The 25,408-nt window shown below is 37.7% G+C and overlaps 1 protein-coding gene across 1 annotated transcript in view; it reads left to right on the top strand.

The window, feature by feature from the left end:
• LOC140172770 (nose resistant to fluoxetine protein 6-like) overlaps positions 1-25,408 on the top strand; it is a 34,523-nt gene that overhangs the window by 5,315 nt on the left and 3,800 nt on the right. The window contains exons 2-12 of the mRNA XM_072195899.1: positions 705-856; positions 7,548-7,620; positions 10,297-10,402; positions 11,088-11,260; positions 12,921-13,014; positions 13,691-13,783; positions 14,445-14,607; positions 16,092-16,171; positions 16,743-16,977; positions 17,882-18,065; positions 20,658-20,800. Coding sequence (XP_072052000.1) covers positions 705-856; positions 7,548-7,620; positions 10,297-10,402; positions 11,088-11,260; positions 12,921-13,014; positions 13,691-13,783; positions 14,445-14,607; positions 16,092-16,171; positions 16,743-16,977; positions 17,882-18,065; positions 20,658-20,800 — 1,496 coding nt within the window. The remainder of the gene's footprint in view (positions 1-704; positions 857-7,547; positions 7,621-10,296; positions 10,403-11,087; positions 11,261-12,920; positions 13,015-13,690; positions 13,784-14,444; positions 14,608-16,091; positions 16,172-16,742; positions 16,978-17,881; positions 18,066-20,657; positions 20,801-25,408) is intronic.

The raw sequence follows: 25,408 nt of genomic DNA, 5'->3' as shown, positions 1-25,408 counted from the left end.
TATCAAGCTTGAATAAAAATTCCTTTAAAAAGGAAATTGGGCGTACCAAAGAAAAGTGCCTATGATGTCAATTTTTGACAGTAGTGGGAATGATAGGAGTGAGTGAACTGTGAAACAAATAAACAAGGAAGCACTTAAGCCCGGGGGGGTTCTTAGAAAAAATTTGTACGGGGTGTGCCACGCAGACTTTCGGATGCTGACTTTCTCTATACCTACTTTTTGCTGTTTTTGCATCCCATCAGTATACCAATTTTCAAGAAAAAGCACCCGAATTTGCCATAATTGGGCGCTTTAAGGGCATTTTTGCCAAAATGGGCGCATTGGTCTCCACTGAAAACCCACCCATCATCGCTGAAAAGGTACCCCAAAACCGTGGCACGTCCTCGTATACCTTCAACCTGGAAGAACCCCCTCCGGGCAAGTGAGTGTTTTACGATTTGAAAAGGTTAACCGTGTGAGTAACCGGGTGAGTAACTTAAAAACTGAAATATTTGGTCAAAAATTTAAAAAAAAATGATGTACATGTAAGAATATTTTGGATTCGGTTATTTTCTAAAAATGTACAGATTAATTTTAATGATATATTTCATGATGAATGAATAGGCCTATATGCTAAATTTAAATGCATATTTAACATTAATTTTTTTAAATGTTGATATATATAATTTATATTTGTTTATTATTTCTTTGTTTGTTTATTGCAGCCCTGGATGCGTTTGGTAAACCTCGGTCTGGTATTCTTGGTGAAAGCTTCTACTGGCTGGGCAACTTTCATGAGTGCACGTCTCTGGGAACATATCAGCATTGTGTTGCCGATATGCAGATTAATGCCCCCATGAATAATGGAACAACTAACGTAAGTTTTGTTGATTATTTGTCTTGTAACATCGAAAGACATACCCAGCAAACACACAAATGTTTTTAAAACGTTATAAACTTGTTATAAACCTGTTTGGTGTTGGTCAAAACGTTTTAAAGGTGGTATTACGTGATCCTAGTAATCTCATTTTATGACATTTTACAGTAGATATCCAAGAAAAAGCTTCCGATTTTGCGTTTGCGAGTTGTACATGATTATGTTACACATTACACATAGGCCACTGTATTGTTTGTTTGTTTGTTTAAACGGTCGCTCCGTGTGGATACACGCTTGGGTCCTGATGGGACCAGGCTCAAACAAATGCTCAAAGCCAGGCTAAAAAGCCTAAGCATGCTGCCATGTATGGAAAGAGAAGTGAGAAACAGATTTGAAGACAAAGAACAGGGAAAAGAAGGCCACTCCCAACAATCAAGTTAAAATGTTACTGTCAGCCTTTGGGTCAAGAGAAAGGAAGTGTTTAATCCAATCTCAACTGTAAATACAAATTTGACGATATTTTTGCTGTAAGAATTTATTTTGTACATGTAGCCAGAGGTTTCCATTGGTATAAAAAAAAGTGTGTGAAAAGTGGGGAGATGAGGCTGTGGATCACGCAATGCCCCTTTAAACATTTGAATATCGGGTTATAATAAAGGGCATGAAAGCATAAATGTAAAGCGTTTCATATGAAAAACACTGCAACAACATTTTAAACATGTTGCCAAAATGTTATTACAGTAAATTTTTCGCAAAAATGTTTTCAAAATATTTTTGTCAACTCTTTTTGTCAACATTTTGAAGAATGTTTTGCATCAAGTTTTCAAAAATATTTTCCGAATGAACATTATTAAAACGTTTTACATTACACCATCTATGATTACACATTTAAACCCGACATTTAAATGTTAAGGTAAAAACGTTTTGTGTTTGCTAGGTTTACAGAATTGAAAGAAATGCCTTGTTATTACAACTTACTCAAAAATGTAAGAACAATTAATCAGAACAACCTCTTGTTGCCATGTCAAGTATAATCCTGGCAAGTATGATAAAGACTGCGTATGAAAATAGATCATGAAACTCGAACATTTAAGCAGGGTTCATTAACTCGACTTTTATTTAAAAGGGCATTTCGTGATCCACAGCCTCACCCTCCCCCACTTTTTTAAAAAAAGTTGAGATTTTTATACCACTGGAAACCTCTGGCTACATAATGTTTATGTACCAAAAATTTCTTGCAGATTAATTCGTTTAGCAAAAATATCGTCAATTTTTGGTCTATGGAGCAGTGTAACACTCGGAAACGCAAAATCGGAATCAACTGAAATTTTGGGAATAAGCTTTTCTCGTGGATATCTACTGAAAAATGTCATAAAAAGAGGATGCTAGGATACTCCTTTAAGTCCCATTCAGTGATCCCTGTGAAAGTGTAAAAAAATGTTTATAAATTGCTTAAAAGTGAAGTACAAGTCATTCAAATTGTCATTTTTTTTTGGTACTTTTGAAATGAAAAATTTGGCAAAAAAAAAAAAAACGAAAAAAAACCAAAAAAAAAACACCCAACAACAAAAACAACAATTAAACAAAACAAAACAAAATAAGGTAACAAACAAAAACAACAAACAAACCAGCAGTATTGACGAAGTTAAATACATGTAGCTAATTTATATACTGTCAGTACATGTATAAATTACATGAATGTATCATGCCTTATGTTGTCTTTTCGCCGGGCTTTTCTCTCGTCTAAACGCTGTCATAAATACACGGCTTTCGGCCGTACCACTAGCAGGCTATGTTAGCACATCTATGAATGACAAAGTTACCCAGAGCAACTTTTGTTGAATTCAAACTTCACAATTCACAAGTCGAATTTGTAATGTTTTTGAAGTTTACTGCTGCTGTGTTCAAACACACCATGCACTGTCAACAAATAATGTACATGCTAATCCTTAGTTGCAATTAGCATTCAATGTCGCAATTGAAGTCAAATTCTCGGGTATAACCTTTTTAATCCCTTGACGCTGCTTAACCCTTTTAAAGGTTTTTTTTTATTGCCTGACTTGACACGATTTACTGTAGTCAAACAAACCACAGACCATGAACAAACGCAAACCATAGACTTGAACAAACACAGTTTATTTGCTGGCATTACTCAGTTCCAGTGTAGTAACTGAATTCCTTGCCCCTATAATAATTAATATACATAACTTTTGTTACCAGTGTGTTATTAAGCTTTATTAGTGTGAGAAAAATGCAAAAATAGTCACACATTTATCAAGGGGTGTAGTACCACAAAGTACAATAGGAAATCCTTTGATGTTGATTATAATTGGTAAGTTGGTGACCGACAGTGCTAAATTATTTTGCAAAATAATTAATAGATCTGACTACAAGACCTGAGACGAAAATACCTCAGTACAAGACGGTGGTTCCGATCAGGTTGATATTTATTTCAGCAAAGTTCATGGTTCGTTCGACTCTCGACATTCTAAAAACGGAAATCTGTGCATTAGTGTTTACTTCTGAATCGAACATGGGAACATGGAGAAAAGGCTGAACATAGTAAAATATTTACCTTCATTTAAATCTTTATGATACTTTCATCAAAACAAATATTCAAGCGATGATAGTGTGTAATATAAAAAAATATAAAATGTCACTGGTGTTTTTAGACAAAATTGATAGTTTCTTTTCTGGATAGAGGTTGATTTATCTCGGTCCCAGCCGGTGTGTGTCGCTCCGTCGGTAAAATGGTTTGTTTTGACGACGGAGCACAATTCAACTAGGACTGAGACTGTTTTTTTACTAATTGTATTGAACATGCGTGGTGATAAAATGACAAAAATTCTTTCATTTATAAAATTTCGGAGGGAAAGCTTAGCAATAAATATACGTTACTTATACATGTTATACGTCAATTTGAAAATATCAGTTATTGATCAAATTCCTTTATAAAGGGCCGTGTCTGTCATTTTTTATTTTGAATCTCTGGTCCTAAAGTGCCATGATAAGGGGCTCAGAAGGTGACGGTAAGTGGGTGTCATTGTGGGTGAAGGGTTTCATGGTTGATTAGGGGTGTTATACTGGGTCAATCTATAGTTCTTTTTGACGTTGGTGATCAAGGTTTAATAACATTAGTTAAAGAGATATAGACACTTTTTGTACTTACCCTCTTTCCTACGACGTGCGATATGTCAAACTTTTCCGCTGGTCTTAAGGAACAAAAAAATGCAGCGGTCGCATATCTGTAGGATCATTGGTTAATGAGATATAATTACTTTTTTGTGCTTTGTGCATTTAGCCATCTATCTTTTTAATTAAATAACCTAGAGAGTCGTGCGATATGTCAAACTTTTTCTCTGGCCATAAGGAACAAAAACAGTCAGCGGTCGCATATCTGTAGGATCATTGGTATAGTCACTTTTTTTCTACTTTGTGCACTTAACCCTCTATCTTTTTAATCCTAAAGATTCGTGCGATATGTCGAACTTTTCCTCTGGTCATAAGGAACAAAAAAGTCAGTGGTCGTATATCTGTAGGATAATTGGTTAATGAGATACAGTGACTTTTATATTTTGTGCACTTAACCCTCTATCTTTTTAACCAAATATCCTAGAGAGTCGTGTTATATGTGACGTGTCATGTCAAAAGGAGACACTTTTGGGCAGGATCGTAAACGGAGAAATAGCCAAAAATCTGCCCGGGTGATTTTTTTCACAATTTGGGTTTGTTGCGAATTTGTGATGTTAATTATGTTAAAAATATTGTCTGATAGTTTCAGACCGGAATATATCTGGCATCTTGTATTTTTTGAGACATTTTTCAAGGTAATTCCTACTCTCAACATTGTCAATAATATTTTTAAAGGCCGATATCTCAATTTCCAATTTTATAATACCATAACTTACGAACTCAATATCTTCGCTTAGGAATGTCCGATTTCATTGGGGGAAACGGCGTTGTGGAGCAAAATATCTCTATATTTAAGATATGTAAAAACCTGAAAATTGATAACCTGCCCAGAAGTGTCTCCTTTTGACATGACACGTCACATATGTCAAAAGTCAGCGGTCGCATATCTGTACGATCATTGGTTAATGAGATATTGAGAAACAGGCTGAATGATCATAATGGAAAGAAACAACCTGTGTGAAAAATTACAATCTGCTTACACACAGCACAGAAACAGCATTAAGAGTTAAGAATGATATCATGAAGTGTACTAGTATTTTCAACCACAAAGGTGTTTATCTAGTACTCCTCGATTTGAGCAGTGCTTTCGATACTGTAAATCACAACATGCTGATAAACAGATTACAGAGTGAAATTGGAATACAAGGTAAAGCTTTACAATGGTTCAGATCCTACCTGTCTGAGAGAACCAACAGAGTTTGCATTGATGGTACTTTTTCTGACCCTGTTGAGCTCATATTTGGCGTACCTCAAGGTTCTATTATCGGACCCTCAGGGGTTTCTTATATATTTTACTTATCTTACCACCTGTATGCAGACGATGTACAGCTGTACAACAGTTTGATCCCAACGACCCGGTATCCATTGCTGCTGCTATCTCGTTGTATTGATGCTCTTAAGGCTTGGATGAGAATGAACATGCTGAAACTTAATGACAGCAAAACTGAGTTTTTGTGACCACTACTACACACCTGAAGCGTTCAATGATACCGGTTGCTTTGGGGGTTGGGGACAAATCTATCTGTCCTTCAGATTCTGTGCGTAACCTAGGGGTTATATTGTCTGACTGTCAAATGTCTATGTCCATTCACGTCAAGACTCTTTGTTCTAACCTTACGTACCAGCTTCGCAACATTTCCCGGATACGTCGGTACTTGGATTAGCCTATGACATTTGTCAGCTAGTCATAAGAGCCCTTGTCCTTCCAAGATCGATAACGGCAATGGGCTGCTTCTTGGTTATTGTAAAGCAGACATTCAAAGAATACAACGGATCCAGAATTGGGCTGCGAAGCTGATATGTAAAGCCCTCAAATATCATGCCACACCGTATCTAAAGCAATTGCACTGGCTCCCTGTTGAAGAGCGCATCAATTTCAAAGTTTTAGTTACTGATAAATGCCTCACCAATAGTGTTCCTGAGTACCTGTCTGTTGCGTTTCCCTGCATTGCCCTGCGCGTGCTAGCCTGCATTCTGCTGCTGAACGCAGGTGAACGCAGGACCTTCTCCTACGTTGCACCTCGCACCTGGAATTGGTATCATGGAATCACAATCAGTGGGTATTTTAAAAGGTTCTAAAGTCACATTATTTTGTTTCCATAGTTTTTGTAGCCTTTATATCACGGGCAGTTCTCATTTATTTTTTTCTTTATCTGTTCATGTTCTTCTTTTGCTTTGTTTTTTGTTTTGTTTTTATTTTTGAGTCGTACGATATGTCTAACTTTTCCTCTGGTCATAATGAACAACACGTCAGCAGTCGCATATCTGTAGGATCACTGGTTAATAAGATATCACTCTTTTCTACTTTGTGCACATAACCCTCTATCTTTTTAACCAAATATCCTACACAGCCCCGGGGCGTATCCAGCTTACTTGCTCGGAGGTAAAATAAATATTTCGAGGGCAAAAAAAAAAAAAAAAAAAATCCCGTTTAATATCCCGGTTGCCCTGACCGGTTGCATTATTTTTACCCATGCAGTATTTTCGGTAGGTATATCTATTTTAGGCCTATCTGAGAGCTTCCAAAAAGGAGCATTATTGTGCTAATGTGCGCGCGTAGCGCGGAAAAATGTGATATTTTTACAATATTTTTATTTTGGGAAACGGTCTCATTGCCCCCTTTCCTTTCCTTTGACTTTGTGTGATTTTCTCTTTCATTTTTTGATCTTAATCTCCCATACATGGGGTGTAGATTTTAAATGGTGTCGCATGTACCCATTCAGGTAACCCCACTTGAAATTCGCACTCCCTCTGTGGAAGTTTAAGGTCATGACTTCCATAGAGGGTGTATGGATTTCAACTGGAATAACCCAATTCAAGAATTGAATACATGAATACAAAACCCACCCAAGTCCATGGGAAGTGATTTTGAGAGAAAAACCTGTGTATCATTTTAATTCCTTCAGTTATATTTACCTGGTCAATATGGTAAGTTTTACTTGCAAATGAGTGGGTTAAACTGTAATTAGTATGACGATTAGCATTTCAGGGACTTCGTGGGGTTCATTTTGAATTCTGGACTTGGGTGGTTTTTTGAATCATATACAAAGACAATAATGTTGGAATGAGATTACCACTAGTAAGATAATACAAAATAAAGCACACAGGTATGTATAATGTTGATAAGCATTCTGCCATGTAATATAAACCACACACTTTCCTTTATTAAACCCATTTTTTTCTTCAAAAGTCACTCTCCAGCAATGAATGTGTTGCAAGCGGACTTTTATACTGGATTTCAATCAATGTGTTACAAGACGCAAATCATGGACTTGTGTGGTTCTTTCATACATGCTATTTTTCACATGCTCAATAGACACAGAGGATGAATTTGAGTTGTTTTTTCATACATATGACAGGCCTATGTATAGCAACAATTTCCCATGCTTACCTCGATTTGGCCACATTATGGACTTGGGTGGGTTTTGTATTCATATATTCAATTTATGTTGTAGGTAAAATTTTGATTGTATTTTTTTCTATTAATATTTGTATGCAGTTAACGGTGCCAATTTATTGGGGAATATGTATGCCTAAATCTTGCAGCGAAGATGACATCGAAATTTTAATCAGTAAGTTTATGTACTTGTAATTATCTAAAGATATGTTGCGATGTAAATAATCAAGCCAACCAGAAGAAAGATAGGGGATTGTTTCATGACTATTTGGGAGGATTCATCTGGGTTCAGGCAGGGCCGGATTAACCTTTTTGGGGCCCTGGGCCAGGGCAGAAATTTGTTGTTTGAGCACAGAATAATGGTCAATTTGGCAAATTCTTTTTGAGACCCCACTACATTCACAAGGCGCGTACTCAGCCGTGAAAAATGTTATTGTTTCAAATGAGATGTCATTGTAAAGGGGAGTATTGTAGCTATCCATTGATATGCAACACGATATGAATATGTCACAAATAATTTGAGATACAGATGCTTGAAAAAACTTTCCAAACTTTTGTTGAGGAGTTTATGAACATGATGAAATGAAAATGAAATGAAACGATGAAGCTCTTAAACTTTAACTGATCGGAGATTAAGCGACGGCAAGGGTAAGCATCCCAAGTGATCCGATTTGAGCAATCACCCGAACAGATACGCACGAAAAGGTTGGCCCGTGCAGCATACGCATTTATGGCTTACTATCCCTGGTCTTGTGAGGAAAAAAAGAAAAGAAAGGAAAACATTCGCCACTTTCGGAACAATGGTGCGTCCCGTATACCGGGGCTAAGTCAAATTTACGTTCACTTGTGGATGAAATCTGTTCGTTAGGGAAACGCTTGTGGATGAAATCTGTTCGTTACGGAACAGATTTCGTTTCGTTGTCTCAAGTATCAACTTTTTGTAGCAAATAATAATGGAATTGATTCGAATATGATTGATTTTTTTTTTTTTTTTTGGACGTCCCGTTCTTTCATTTGAATCGAGAGCCTCAGACAGGTAAATCGGACAAACCACCAGGCGTGGTTCACTGTAATCAGATTCCTGCAAAGTCTTACGATGCTGGATTTATCTGTGTTGTGTAAGTATTATACTAAGTACTAGTATTATTTACAACAGTTCTTGCAAACAAATCCAAAGAAATATTGGGTAAAATGATGTTAAACATAACTCAATGTTGACGTTTCAATTCATTTCAATTTGAGAAAGTATTTTTAAAATGATAAAAATGATTGTTTTTCACAATAGAGTACCGAAGTGATGACGTCACAAAAATCTTTTTTTTGCATTTCAGCATTTTCATGACCATATTTCAGTAGAACATGATCAAAAACATCCACAGTCCAAATTTGGTGGGAATCAGATCATGAGGGCCCGAGATATGGCCGCATGAATACCTAATTAGCCCCATTGAAATCAGTGTTAATTGGCCTGGTTCCAAACAGTTATGAACCAGGCCAATTTACACTGATTTGAAAGGGGCTATATTAGGTATCCGGTCATATCTCAGGCCCTCATGATCCGATTCCCACCAAAATTGGACTGTAGATGTTTTCATCATGTTATACTGAAATATGGTCATAAAAATGCTGAAATGCAAAAAAGAAAATTTCATGACGTCACACTTCGGTACTCTATATAACAGTAATGGAAAGAAAAGTGCAAATGTTCATATTTTTTCGGCACAAATAATGTTGATGTCACGGACATAACCATCAATCTCCTAATTTGTATCCGCCATTCCTCCAGCTATAGCTCGATCTAGGCCTAGGTACTATATATGTCTATGCTCTTTGCGCGTCATCAAGGTTAATACGGTCTTTAAAATGTTTCATTTCGCAATAGAACTCTGAGCTCGATCCTCGGTTTCTTGATGCTCCTTGGTGCGGCCGTCGATGTCTACATACGATGGTTCGAATCTCCGCAGAACATAAACGGCTATCAAAGAATTGACAGTAGCCCAGGCACCCCAGGCACCGTAGATACTAAATCCGAACGGACACCGCTACTAAAAGGAGGCACGCCCGACGATAGCGTACATGTGGAGGTTCAGCGACATAATCAAGCACCTAAGAAACAAGGTAGGCGAGTTTTTTTACATAAAGATTGAAAAAGAATCCAGACGATGGTGGCCGACTTCATTTAATACGGCAACAGCCAATATCGTAAGCAAAACAGACAATATGACGGCAACACTGCCTGGACGTTGGAAGCAATTATTTTCCCCCCAAGTCGTAGTTCTATTGGCCCCGTTACAAAAAAAAGTGCACAAAATATATTTCCCAGGGCAATGTATATACATTTTCGCATGAAAATAAATAATTTTGGACGTGAAGAAGAAAAATTTCCTTCGCTGGTGATTGAACGCGGACCTCGTGGGTCGCAGGCGAAGCTACTTACCATTACACCACGAACCAATTGATAATTACAGGCACTTTTTTCAATATATATATTATAATAACATGTCGTTGCCACACACGGAAAAAATCAAAAAACAGTACTTACAATGAGGTTCACTGTCGAACCTCAACGGATTTAGACTGATGAAATATTGCTTGATTATATACATACACTTTTGGAATTATTTGAGACATTTTCGTGTTTACGTGTTAAACCAATGACGACGTCAACATTCAGGCAATCTTGGCCAGCCCCCTGAAAGAATCGAGGTTTTTTTTACTAGTGCTAATATTTCATTTTGATATCTAGGTCTATTATAGGTTCAAACGTATGACTTTTCGTCGAATACCTTTTCAACGTGGTTAATAAGCATGCTAGTAATATTGAGTTGGGATAATTCTGAATCATTGTGAGTCAATATATTGCAGTATATAGCAATATTCGTACAAGGCAATCCGTTAGTAGAATGTGAGATGAGTAACGCTGACCCAGTATGCGCAACAATTTCTGCATTGGGAAGGTAAATGAAGAGCTTTATGTCCAAACCGTGTTAAGTCCACAAGCACAATGTGTCTGATTTACCTGTGCGATATTGCTATGGGTTGTGATGCTATAGGTATTATAATTTCAGTTGAGTGCACCATTACAAAGTAAACAGTGGATGGACGCACTGTAACAATACTGTGTGAGGCCTTTGATTCTCAAATGAGAACAATAGTCTGCATATTGTTAACCAGCATTGTTGTTGTATATAAATAATGGCTTGTTGATAGTACAACTCAATGTTGCTAATGTCAAACTTGTCAAAGTATAAATTGTGATTGTATCACACAAGTAAATGAGAAACTTGTTGTTGTGGACTTTAAACACGGCTTGGAAATAATGTCTTTAAATATTGATTTTGGTCAGTTTTAATATTAGGTAATTTTTTCATGATAAAAAAATCAGTGTATAACAGTTGTAATTGTATTTTAATTTGATGTTATATGTTGTATATGCCCCTATTCATTTTCACAATAGCCATTGAAGTTCTTATTTTATCGTTCATCTCTTTCCAAATGTAAAGCATAAAATGTTCGTGTGTATGTGCATTTCGCGAATGCAGTTGATTCGTGAAATTTCATGCACACATGTTTTTTTCGTCCTATTAAGCATAAAATTCCCGATTTTTATTTTATTTTTTTGTTTATCTTTTGTTGTTGCAGGTTTTTAACCAAGTTCCTTCTATGCTTTGCCGTGAATCGGTCTCTCGATAAATTACTAAATGCTAAGCAGGGTGACAAAAGTGTAGGATGTCTAAATGGTATACGTGTTCTTAGTATATCATGGGTAATAATGGCGCACTCGTTTCTCTATCCTCTGCAACAATTTTTGTATGGTAAGTAGCCTACTTCGATTAAGCCCTTTAAAATCAATATATACTGCGCCAATAAAGTATCCTTACACTTGCAAAAATAATCACAATTTCAAAATTGAACAATATTGGGTAAATTTTTTTTTTTTTTAATCGATGCACTATCTAATTCTGCACATTATGACACCACATTGAATCCAACGTGACTTCAGGAAGCAAAGTTACAAGCATTTGATTAGACGAAGGTCCAGTTTTAAAAGTGACAAACCGGCCTATTCAAAACTCCACAGACTAGACATATGGATTGAGAGTGGTGAATGGCTAATTTATGCGTTTGGCTTCAATTTAAAACAAAAGGAACAAAAGAAAGCTGAAACAAAAGAACTGACAAATAAAATGAAAGTTATGAAAAGTAAAAACTGTAATAAAACTGCTTTAAATAACGCTTCATTGAAGAAACTGTGTTGTCTCTTTGTTGCGCTTTGTTGAATCCTTTTGGGCCTTGTATAGGCCACTTTTAAAACTGAACCTTTGTCTATTCAATTGCTTGTAACTTTACTTCTTGAGGTCACATTGGATTCAATGTGGTGTCATAATGTGCAGAATTAAATAGTGCATCTATTAACAAATTTACCTCAATATTGTTCAGTTTTGAAATTGTGATTATTTTTCCAAGTGTAAGGATACTTTATTGGCGCAGTATATTTCCTTTTCGATTGGTCCCCAAAGGATCAGTCAGTGGGTGATCGATCTGCATTAAAGCGTAAAAGAATTCAACTACGTTGAGGATCATTTCGTGAATATTAAAATGACCCCCTAAAATTGTTATTTTAAAATGACCCTATTAAAGTGTAGTCATTTTTTGACCCAAAAGGGGTCATTTGCTTTATCGTCCCCATTTTTGCATCAAATGACCTTTAAAGGCATACATTGGAATAACAGATGTGGAAATAGGAGTATAAACTGACCAGTAGATACAAGTTGTAGTCCTACTGTGTATGGCATATTGGATGGCCTAGGGGAAAGTTAGCCCGTATTTGCAAGACTAACCTTGCCTTCAAGGCGAAACAAACCTACTCATGTTACCCTCTGGTCATGGGCTGGCCTGGTATCAGATCTTACCCAGGGAAAGATGACATTCCAATGTATGCCTTTAAGCATAAGTCATTTTTGACTTTTGACCCCAAGTGGTTATTAAAAAACACCGATCCTTTTTTAGTGGGTTTTATACATAGTTGACTCAGGTAACGGGGTTAAAATGACCATTTTGAGGTCGAATTTATGTGAATGTGTTTTTTTTTTCTATGGACCGCACAATCCTGGACAAATCTTAAGGAGCATATACGACCGTTTCCTTCAGTTGAGCGATGTCTTCAGGTCCGAACGGCATCAGCTGAATTCAAATTCGCCAGCGAAGTGGATACATAACTACCTGGTAACTGGATCACGCAACTTTTGGAATTGGTAGTACATGCCATAGACTTTGTGTTGCGATCATTTCGATCGTGGTGCAGAACTCAAAAACGTGATCCAGTTGACATAGTGATAATCAGATTACACGTAACACTTCGCTCGCGAATACGCTTAACCCACAAACATACTACTTTTCCCTATTTTTAGTAAGATAGACTTCACAATCCGAGACAATTAATGCGGTATAACTTTCCCTATGTTTTATTTTAAGATAATACAATCGAAGCCTATGACTTTGTAAAACGGCTAGATTTTACCGTCGTAATACAAGGCGAATATGCTGTTGATACGTTCTTCTTGTTAAGGTAGGTTTTACATGTGTGAAGAAGTTAAATTGCAAAAATGTTTTATTGAAAAACAACTGGCATGGCAGCTTTTATGGAAATTTTTCACATACACCATTACACGATCTATATACTCATTTTTTTTATAGAAACTCTTGACAAGGCACACTATTCCGATGGCGAAATATCAGATTTCTATTCAAAATGACTAGTTAAAATGACATGTCGAGGTCATTTACCCAAACATAATGCAACATAATGGGTGATTGGTAAATGCCATCACGATATGCTAATTAGGGTCAGGGGTTATTAACCCTAACCCTGAGCCTAGCTCTAACCCCTAACTGCAGCACACTTTAAAGGTTTTCACTGACCACTACGGCCCATATCATTCCACAAACCATTTATCAACCACTCAGGAACTTTGCAGCTTCAAGAGCGCACACCCTAGACATTCCACAATTGACCATCGCAACCAGTTTTGTACGGGTTACAATGAGACAATTAGCAGTATGTTTCTTGTCCACGACGAGAGCGTACTAAACCACCGCCAGGGTTCGAATCCGCAATCTCTGGCACCACAATCGAAGGTCTTATCGATTGCGCTAACTTGACTGAAATTGATTGAGCTAACTTGACTAAAATAACCTAGTTCATGCAGTAATTAATTTATATACATCTTATGTCTTTCTTGAAGTGGTTGTCTGCTAACTTATTTAACTTTGGGGAAAATGGCTCACACCAACGGCAAGCTTCCTTGGGGGTTATTCTACTTTCATCGATTTTGGAGGTAAGTGTAAACATTGTTGATTAAGAATTACTAATATTCTTGTGTTGTAAAAAATATGAAGGTAACTTTCTTGTCATTTATTCAACTTCGAGAACTAAGCAAAACGTTTAAAATCACTATTTTCTGTAGATAATCAGCTACAATTAATGTAAATTTTTCCTTACCGCTTGTCGCTATAATTATATGGAATTTGCTCTATAGCATACGCGACGTACCCCTCAAAGGGACAAAAAGACCACTTTTCAGCGTAAAATATAAAAATGTCCCCAAGAAGGTCCAAATTACAAGAAACAAAAGGGCCACTTTTCCCCTGAACCAATACCAGGCTTGTTTGTACTCATTTTAATGCTGATTCCAAATTTGATCATAAAAATGTTGATAATTGTTCTAAAATTTTTGAAGTTTTACAGAAGTTTTGAAACTTGTCGTCTGCATCCGTTATCAGTATAATGGGCTATTTCAGTTGAAATCCAAACCCCCTATGGAAAACATGACCGTAATCTCCCACGCAGGGAGGTATAGAATTCAAATGGAGTCTCCCATTCATTCAGGTAACCCAATTTGAAACACACACTCCTGTGTGGCAGATTAAGGTCACGTCTTCCATAGGGGTGTATGAATTTCAACTGGAATTTGTTTTCCTTATTACATTTTTGTACAGGTTGACTCCTGTTTATGCAGCTGTGATCTTATTCTTCTTATTTTTGGATCCATACATTGGAAATGGGCCACTCTGGTATCATTACATCGATCATCCCAATTGTGAAAAATATTGGTGGCGAAATTTGTTATACATCAGCAATTTATTTCCAAAGAGTGAAATGGTAAGGTTATATAGTTAAATACAAAACTATCAAGTCCGGTGAAAATGTTATTAGTAATTTATAACTTGATGGGTTGTGTGTGGAGGTGGCGGTTAGGGGTGTGAGGTGTGCGTGTTTCCACTTGTTATCTTTCACGTTAACCCTAACCCAACTAGGTCTCACTAATTAAAAGCTCACTATTAAAACCACTCTGCGTGCATGCATTCCACGGGACTTGATGACGCAATCAGACCAAGTCATATATACCCAGGGAATCGTTGGCCGGGCCAACGTCACCTGTGTGGCTACATGCTGGGGATCTTCTGCGTGGCATGCTCGGAGTCCGAGGTTTGAATCCCGGGGGTGCCAAGTGACTATTCTCTTCATCTTCTCTCCTTTTTCGTTCCTTCTTTCCCTTCCGATAGCAAAAAACCACGGGTAGGAGTAGGGTTAATATGCATGTTTCTCCTAGGCGTATGCCTTGAATTCAAAGTTACTCATTTTCTTTACATTTGAAATTTCTTAAGATATTTCTGCTTAACATGTTAACTTTGAAACATTTAAAGCTCCCTTAAAAACACAAAGTATATAATCCAAGGTTTTAGTATTAAACATGGTTTCAAAGTTACATCATTTTACAAACAATTGATTTTTCTTACGAAATTAGCAAATTTATTTTCACTTAATACATTCATTGGGTGTGGAGGGTGGGTTTTTTTTAACACACATGATCTCTCGATGGTAGCCAAACATGAAATAACTCCTAATACTCCTCTTTAGCTTTACACAACAATAACGACATGTGATTGGTTGAACCATAGTACCAAGACAAAAACAATTTTCTCAAGCCATTATCATTGCAAGAAAGATAGTTTAACACGAACGTCTTAACCCAATGTGATGTGCAGTCGAGTGATACAGCCAGGTCTATATGATAAGGCCAAGGAAAGTCGATTTTGAGTTTCCCGTCACCCGCCCTCACTTCATTTTCTGACCCTCACTTGAATTCATTATTGTGATTTTCCAAAAAATACCAATGGTTATATTTGCACAAAAATTATGAATATCCCTTTATTTTTTGTGGAAAAATCAAAATCAAAACATACATTTTGCTGTCAACCTTGCAGACTCTTTGTAATATACTTTTGAATCTCATTTGGGCTAAACATCCATCTTCAGGTGAGTGAGCGGCAAATAACAACACATTTTACATGCGTGTTGGTCATATAATGAAAGGCAGACAAATAATGAATAATGAATAATGAAAAAGTTACCTCACTTGTTTTCAGAAATTATGTGACGGGAAACTCAAAATTGACTGTTAGGGGCCTAAGGTATTAAACATAAAGAGTATAAAAATATCAAATATACCAAGGCCAGAAAGTTTTTTTTTTATCACCAATGACAATTTGGTTTTAATTCGACTTCACGTAATTTAAAGCCATTATTATCATCATCATCATTGTTATTATTATTATTATTGTTATTTATTTTTTTATTTTTAGTGTATCGATTGGAGCTGGTACTTACCAAATGATATGCAGTTCTTTGTTATATCTCCGTTTATATTGATACTACTTCACAAGTAAGTACAATATAATACACTTGTACGGGGGGGCACTCATATTATCAGGAGTTGTCATTGTGTCAAACACTACTCCATGTGAAAATAATATCAACCCTAATCACAGACCTTCCGAATCTTCTTGAATATTGGCCCCTTTTCATTGACCACTGTTTTGGATTTTGTTTGTTACGGTGTACGAAATTTGGGGAGAAATGGCAAAGAACAAAAAAGAGTTGCATGTAGCCCTATGATATTTCTACCCTAAACTGGGAGTTTCATTTTTGCACTATTAAGCAACCTTTTTAGGAGCCTGAAATTGGGCCCTTAACGCGACGATCCGGGATATAGGGTGATCCCACTAATTTCTTCTCCAGGATAATAACACATTGGGTTTGGTAACTGTTATAGACGTGAATTAGGAACGTGTGCAAAACAAAAAAGCGAGGATTTGATTTGATTTGATTTGTCAACCATGAATAACTCACGAAAGCATCTCGTGGAAGATATTTTTGTTGGGGTCATTAAAACACTGCGCCACACTCTCCCTTCAAGGACTCTAATGATCTTCTTTCCTTGATTTCAAAACCAGAGTTCCCAAAGTGGGTGCAGGACTTTTAGCTACATTCACCGCCATCAGTATAATAATTAAAGCTAGTCTCACTGCTAAGTATGGAATGGGCGGTGGTCTTGTCGGCGGGGGCGGAGGAGCCGGCGCTTACTGGGATAAGATTTACGACAAACCCTGGACTAGAATATCACCTTATTTTGTCGGTATGGCAGTAGGATTTATCATGGTGCGACGGCCACATCTACGGATGCGTCCGGTAAGTGTTTTTCTATTTTGTGGAAAGGCATTTTATAGCTTTCAATGTAGTTCATTTAGGGATTGAATCATGTTCCATCGTTTATCCATCACCGTTTTTGCAGAATCCTGCAATATCTGCTTCGGGCAGCGAAGAACTTCTTTCCATGGACGCTGACATTTTGTTGTTGCTATAATAAATTGGTTAATTCCCGTTTTATCACACGGAAAACCATTAGTACAATATAAAATGCCTTTGAAGTCCTACCTTCACGGATCGAAAAACACGCTTACGAGTGTAGTACGAAGGGAGTACGAACTTTTGTCTCTAAGGATGATGAAATCGGGAGTAGGGGAAAAACTATCGTTCGGTAAGATAGTATACAAATATTGACTGCTATGAGGGGCATGGTTAAAATTATAGGCCCAAGTACGCCTCGGGGCATAGTCATGGTGTTGAGATCACCGGTATATCATATCTGCTCACTTGCTGTGACCGTAAGTCCCACATTGCTCTTATGAACTCCTGTCATTAGTCGGTATGTTCAGGCCCGTATGCAGGGGGGTGGGGGTGGTGGTACGCACCCCACCTTCAAATTTGGAAAAGTATATAAAAACCCAAAAATTTCAGAATTTGCGAGCCTAGCGAGCCAAAAAAAATAAGTTTTTTAAGCTTTTTGGACAAAAATTTTTGGAAGAAAGTCCACTTTTCACAAAATCGCCCCCCGGAAAAAATCCACTTTTTCAAAATCAGCATGGGTATGTTGCTCTGGTGTTCGACAACACGAGTTCGAGCCTCCGTATTGTCATTAGTAATTCAATGCTAATTGTTCCGATGTACATGTACGTTTTAGGTTCAGGAAATGCTAAATGGACTAGCACAACTACAGTTACCTTAAATAGGTTTTTTCCTGTTGTATTCACAGATTGTCGTTCTATGTGGCTGGGCATTGGCATTTGTCGTCGGTTTAGTGGTTATTTATGTGATCAATAATCAGTTTTATCGTAAATGGAGCATTGCAGAACAAAGCATTTATAACGGCTTAGCTTCTTTTACCTGGGCATTATGCGTAGGTTGGGTAATACTTGCTTGCAAAAATGGATATGGAGGTATGTCATGAGTATTATTTTTTATTTCAATCTGAAGTGTACTATACAACACTGCGCACAAAATGTATTCGTACACTGAAACCAAAAGCAATTTCTTAAACCAGGCACTTCCCTGCTTAAACTAGCTTACAAAATAAAGTGGCCGATAGATGGAGAATTTTGTTTTGCGTACTTTGATACCTCATTCAGCACGTTGCGATTTTGTATCAAGCTTTACGCATTTGAACAGTTTAAATTAAGGTACTTAATTTAATGCCCACGTGACCAAATGGGCGCTGACATTAAAGCTTCTAGACAGGATGTCTGGGAAAAGTGACCTTTGGCACAGCGGGTGGTATTCCTGTGTATTTCATTTTTTTCAAATTCAAATTTTTTAGCAAATTTGTGAATTTGTTTTGCAACTTTGTAGTATTATTGTAAGAGTTTCCGTCGATAACTTTTTTTCCGTCGGTAAAAACTTTCAAAATTTAGTTCTTGAAAACATACTAAAAAGCAGAAGCCCCCATGTGCAATTATTTTTGCCTTATACATTTTCAGTAATTTTGATGATATTTGTCTGTAAAATCCCTATCTCTTAACATTGTAGCACATCTACTGATCACTTAGTGGTCTTGGTATGGCGGTGCTCATGGGTCACGTGGGCATTAAATTTAGTGCCTTTTATTAAATAGCCTATGGTGACTGTTGAATGACAACAGGTAGAACTTCAAAGAAACAACAGACATTTCCCCCTTCGTGGCGACTTTCGCAACTTTTGGTATAGTTAGGATTGGTACCTTTAAAACCTGGCAGATGAACGCTCACTCCGCTGTGCGTGCATAGACCCTTCTTTAGTCTATGGTGCGTGCTTCGAGGGAAAAGTCGATGTACATTATTGTCACTTTTAAAAAGCTCTCTTTTTTGAGCTTTGGGAAATAAAGTCGTATGGTGCTCAATGAGGTATCAAAACACGCAAAAGAAAACATCTATCGATCACTTTATTTCTTAAATTTAGTTTTTTTTAAATGGCTTTTGTTTTAAGTGTTTGAATACTTTTTGTGCGCAGTAAATATTGTTTTGCATTGAATTCAAGCCACTAATCTAGACTTCGAAGTATCTACATCATTTACGTACGCAAAATGATAAATCTGTTATATTTGTGTATAAAATTTAAAAATTGTATTGTACGAAACCATTGAAGCATGCGTTGTATTCAGTCCAGGTCAACTGTTGACGTCATTCATAACATGTCGCGATTTATGAACAAAATGTGACGTGTCATGTCAAAAGGAGACACTTTTGGGCTGGTTATCAATTTTAAGAATTTTACATATCTTAAATATAGAGATATTTTGCTCCACAACCCCGTTTTCCCCAATGAAATCGGACATTCTTAAGCGAAAATATTGAGTTCGTAAGTTATGGTATTATAAAATTGGAAATTGAGATATCGGCCTCTCAAAATATTATTGACAATGTTGAGAATAGGAATTACCTTGGAAAATGTCTCAAAAAATACAAGATGCCAGTTATATTCCGGTCTGAAACTATCAGACAATATTTTTAACATTAATACTATCACAAATTTGCAACAAACCCAAATTGTGAAAAAATCACCCCAGGGCAGATTTTTGGCTATTTCTCCATTTACGATCCTGCCCAAAAGCGTCTCCTTTTGACATGACACGTCACAAATAACCCGATTACTATGACTATAAACCATCCCTATATATAAAACCCTAACAGTCATGACAGTGCCCAAAGCGACTCGCTGACCGCCGGCAGCGACTAGGGCGTCAGAAATTGATAACATCACCCGCTATTAATAGTCTTTGCAAAGGGGTCGGTTTATAGTTATCGAGCATACTCGTCAGTATGTGGTGATCATGTGTATATGTATGTGAATGCATGTGTATTGAGCACATGAAATTTAGAGAAATGTGTAACATAACAGAAGAGCAAGCCCGAAATCCAGTGTAAAAATTTTAAAAAGGAACAACTTTTTGATAGCGGAGAGAGCCAAAGCCCTTTATAACAAGTAAATGTTCCTCTGGTTTCTCATGATTACGTCACCATCATGTCTGATTCATGCCCGGCCCCAACTCAACGCAAAAGTTGGCAACCATGAGGGTTACTAAATAGCATGGAAAAGGAGTAATTTTTTACTCGAAATTACTGCGAAATTGGGATACAAGGGGTAGGCCTATTTGAGAAAATCCGGTATAATTTTATGTTGAAATTCTAGTCATTGAAAACCACAAAAACTGGGTTAGTTTTGGCCAAATTTTGTCCTCGATTTTGCATGAAAAAGGGGGGTAAATTTGATGAAAATCATTGCAAAGGGGATCTTTGAAAGATTTGGTAACTCTCAACTCTCATAGATGATGGTTACCAACTTTTGTGTTGAGTTAGGGGGGACATGTTATTGGTTGGGATAATAATCTGAGATTTACCACTATGAAAACAAACACCAACGACAACGATATGTAGATTGTGGAGGAGTGTTTGTGGGATGCTAGGTGGTCCGTTTGATAACTTTATCATCGACAATTGTATCAAAGATGTTAGAGAAATCATAGTAACTTAAACCTCTAATTTTTATTTTTTTTATAGGTTGGATAAATACATTTCTTTCGTGGAATTTCTGGGTGCCTGTTGGAAGACTCACATATACGGTGTATTTGGTGCATCCAATAATTCTCAGAAATATACTATTCAGCATTAGTAATCCATACAGCGGTAAAATTATACCCATGGTACGTATAGCTATAAACGATGTAATGAGTAAAGATTATCAATGAGTAAAACTGTTACTATACAATTTTTCACCCTGATGTGGCAGTGACGTCAACGCGTGTTTGCAGCTGTTTCGCTCGCCGCGAGCGCTTGAACGAAGGCTAGCGATTTAAGGCTGCACCAAAGATGTTTTACTTTAGTAAAACCTAGATATGCTGATGCCTATACTGATGCACGGCAGTGAACGTAACCGTTCCGGCTGAAATCCAGAAATGACGTCATTTGTTCTGGTGCTGCCACTTCCGGGTAACGCGGGAGAAGAACATGCCTTTTGCAAACAAAATGGCCGACTCGTCCCGGTCCCTTTCCAGCGAAAATACAGCTTATTTAGCCAATGTGAACATGGGGTCATCGGTTATAATATTTTCCTATCATATATTGGACTAACACGTCAGCTATATTGTATTTCACGATATAACAGTAATAAAAAGAAAACTGCAAACGTTCGTTCGTCGGATGTTTGACGAAGTGACCAGCTCTAATGACGTCACTATGTAAACAACATAGAGGTATAAATAATTAATTAGGTAATACTAAATATGGAGGTATCCAAAAGTATGCTAATTAGAACAGGTTAGAAGGCACGACGAATCAGAATACGATCCTGGTATCCAATGCTATGCAAATAATGCGACTCTTGTGTATACCGACCTCTGTGGGCTGCGCACTGATGTCACTGCCACATCAGGATGAAAAAGTATATTTTACCTAGGGACCTGGGACACATGACCTCAATTCGCGAGTTATAAAAGGTTGGTGGGTATGGGGGTGACCAGTGAGGACCCCTTAACACCCTCCAGGTGCACAACCAAAAAAATATAGGTAACTTTTTATTTTACGGGGGGGTCATAAAAGGGGGGCCTCAATTATGGTAATTTTTTGTTCAAACTATATCGACATTGGACTCAAATTAAAGGAAACTTTGTGTAGATTATTGTATATTGCATTCATTTTGTCATCTAACCTTACTGAAAGAAAATAATTTGAAAAATGTAAACCAGCGTGCGTTTGTAGTTGAAAATCTGTAAAAATTATGGGTTATGTGTACATCGAAACAGGTATGTTCTTCACTGAATCATCAATCAGTAATCAATCTATAGCTTTTTATGTCTCTAATAATTGTATGATATATGATAGGAGCATAGTGGCCTAGCGGAACGGGCACTGACTCATAATCGGAAGGTTGCGGGTTCGAGTCCCGGCGACGACGTCGTGTTGTGCCCTTGAGTAAGGCACTTTATCTCGATTACTCCTCTCCACCCAGGTGTTTAAATAGGTACCGGCATTCTTAAATGCTGGGAAGGTAACAGACTCGCTGTAGAGGAGGTGTAGCGATCCCCCTATAGCAATATTAGGCCTACATGGAGGAGTCTGGCCCAATCGCCAATGAAACAGAGATGGGCACTCCGATCATTGTTTATACAGGATCGTCTCCTTTACCTTTACCTTTTTAGTATGATATAATACAATAATGGTTGTCTCTTGTCTCAAACTATAAAAACACACAAAAGTTTTCAGAAGACTGAACTGAAAGTGCCTACTTAATAATCAATCCTCACATTCACTCTCATCGCTGCTACTGCTGTCACTGGAACCTAACTGTTTTGTGTGTCTTGCGCGACTACAGTTTGCAGGCAAACCTCTGCATGCACGTTTAATATAACATGGATCGGACGTTTGGCACATGAGCAGTTGATGGTGCACTGTAGTACAACCACATGATAGCTTGCTGGCGGTACCATCTGGCCAAGCACTAGCTGTGATGGGTACTGGGACATAGTGGTCTCCTTCCAACTTCCATCCATAGTCTTCTGGTGATGGTATGTCAGGCTTCGGGATACATGCTACATCTATTATGGTTGCTAAGCTGCCCATTTCAAAAGCAGACGAAATCCATCCTCTGTAGGTGGAAGCAGGTGGAATGCAGCAGAAGCGTTGAGGAACTTGTAAGCTCGCATTTCTGCCAGACTAGAGAAGGATAACTGGTCTTTAGTAGAACTATACACACAGAGCCATCAACAGTGTCCTAACTTGGTCTATCAGGCTTGTAGATACTGTGAAGTCACTCTCTGCGTAATAAGGGATTAACGCGATTCCATCTAACACTACCGTCTTGCTCTTGTCGAGCCACGATTCCTTTCCTTTGAAGAAGGGGTGGCTTGTTACATCTCTACCACAAAGGTTGTGAATAAACGGAAGGGCATAGCATCTCTCATCACCAAGGCAATCAACAAGCTTGTGGATCGGCAAGTAACAGTCATGCTGCGTTCTTATCCATAGCTCTTTAAGGCTGCGGTATGTTGCGTAGTAGTAGATACTGAGAACAACAACGCCAGTGTCATTTGCATATAATACAACCACTCGTTCGACTGCATTCTCTGTGGTGGCATACATTGCATATAGCATTATCCGTGTATCTGCTTCCTCTTCTTTCTGAGAAGACCATTTCCTAATTGCATGCATGCCATCAATAATGAGACATGTTTTAAGGTTGGTCTGTGGGAGTTCTGTTTCTGGTGTCACCTGTGTGTCTTCTTTCAGAACCCTGACAAGAATAGCCTTTGTCCTGGGTGCTCTCATTTCGCCATTTTTGTCAAATAGGGATGGTGGTTTGTTAGCACATTCATGTTTGCTTATGAATTATACCTCACCACCACTTGCCATAATCTGCGTCATTCTCATGAGAGCTTCAACTTCCATACTCTTACCAGGAACTTGACTCTTAGGCTTCTTGCCTTTCTTGTTCAGGTATGGAATCTGTTCAGTTTTACGACAAGATTCTTAGTCTTGTTACTTTGTGTTGTTTCTTGCAGGCCTTTATACCTATATCCTTCACGGTGGTCAGATCATATTTTACTTTGTTGTTGGCAATCTGTCCATTAGCAATGTTGATTAGATCGCTGCTGGCTACTGAAAATGGGTTGTTGTCATTATTCTCTGTAATATTCAGGATCAGACCATTATCCTTACTGATGCATGCCTTGCCAGACTCGAATATGGTGAGGATTTTGTGTTTCAGGGTTCAAATCCAACATAGATTTTAACTGGAATGATGCAGCAGCTGTTAGAGACTTGGTGTAGACCCATTTTGTCTGTGCCGATTCATTCATTGTTATGCCATCAAGACCACTGGACTCTTTAGTATATGCATTATATGTTTGTTCCAGTAGCATGTCTGGAGAAACAGCATTGTGACTGCCTGCAGATTGCATACCATCTACATCTGTGGGGCTGTAGCTACGGACGCCGGCGTCCATTACTGTTACAGCAACAACTACCAATAAAGTTCCCCTGTACAAATGAGTTATAGATGGTATAGGTGCTACAGATGCTAGCTGTTTCATCTCTGACAAGTATTTAGGGAGAGATTGTTGACCATATTTGTAATGACCTGCAGCGGTTAGGTATGGTAGCATATTTGCAGTCTCACTTAGATGACCAAACCAGTTCCTTCTCGTTCATGGCACAGAAACTTCAGAAGAATATCACACATCTCCATAAATGTCATCCAGAGCTTTGCCGTTGGTTTGTCAGAGAGGTAGTCTTGGAATTCTTCCATGTGCTGGCAGAGAATCTCAATCTTGGAGTGAGATTTACTGATTACTTCTAATTGTTCAGCTCTGTGCAGGTTGTACTCGAGCAGTACTATCTGCAAAATCATTGAAATGTCATCAGCCTAATCAACATTGCTCCTTTCAATACACCAATCTTCAAATGCATTGTCGAAGAAGCGCGCATCGCTTCATTCAAAATCTGCACAGCTTGAAGCGTTTGGTAATAGTCAGCTTAATCACCAAACATCTTTCTGGCTGTTCCTTCTTGACACAGCCCACTAGTTGTCAGAATATCTTCACCACCACTGTCTCTCATAACTTTGCAAATCGCTTTAAAGAAGTTAAATACCAGGTGGTATCCTCCAATAAGTAGAATAACCTTTAAAACATATGATCTTGATTCTTGTCTACGATTGCTCTGGCAAGTTCAAATGTTGTTAATATTATAGAGTATTAACAATATTTAGGGACATTAACATTAACAACATGAGGGCATTACAGATAAGGTATCTAATTTACCACAGATAAATAGGCTATACAGCTTAATACCATTTTGATAGTAAGTCATTCAGTAACTGTGGTGAACTTGCCTGTTTTGATACAAAATACACACAGGTTTACATTTTTCAAATTATCTTCTTTCAGGAAGGTAGTATGACAAAATAAATGTCATATACAATGATCCAAACAAAATTTCCTTTAATTTGAGTCCAATGTCGATATAGTTTGAACAAAAATTAACAAACATCGAGGCCCCCCTTTTATGACCCCCGTAAAATAAAAAGTTACCTATATTTTTTTGGTTGTGCACCTGGAGGGTGTTGAGGGGACCCAACTGGTCACCCCCATACCCAACAACCTTTTATAACTCACGAATTGAGGTACCCCCTAAAAAGAGGGCTCAGGTCCCTAGGTATTTGCTCGGCTCGTATTCAGCGGGAATAGTTAGGCTGTTACAACTAAAAGTGATATAGTTGACATGTCTGGTCTATTATTTAGTAGACAAAAGTACAG

This window comes from Amphiura filiformis, chromosome 16, assembly GCF_039555335.1.
Source record: "Amphiura filiformis chromosome 16, Afil_fr2py, whole genome shotgun sequence".
Lineage (NCBI taxonomy): Eukaryota > Metazoa > Echinodermata > Ophiuroidea > Amphilepidida > Amphiuridae > Amphiura > Amphiura filiformis.
Note: the sequence above shows the minus strand (reverse complement) of the source record. Positions and strands in the feature narration are given on the sequence as shown.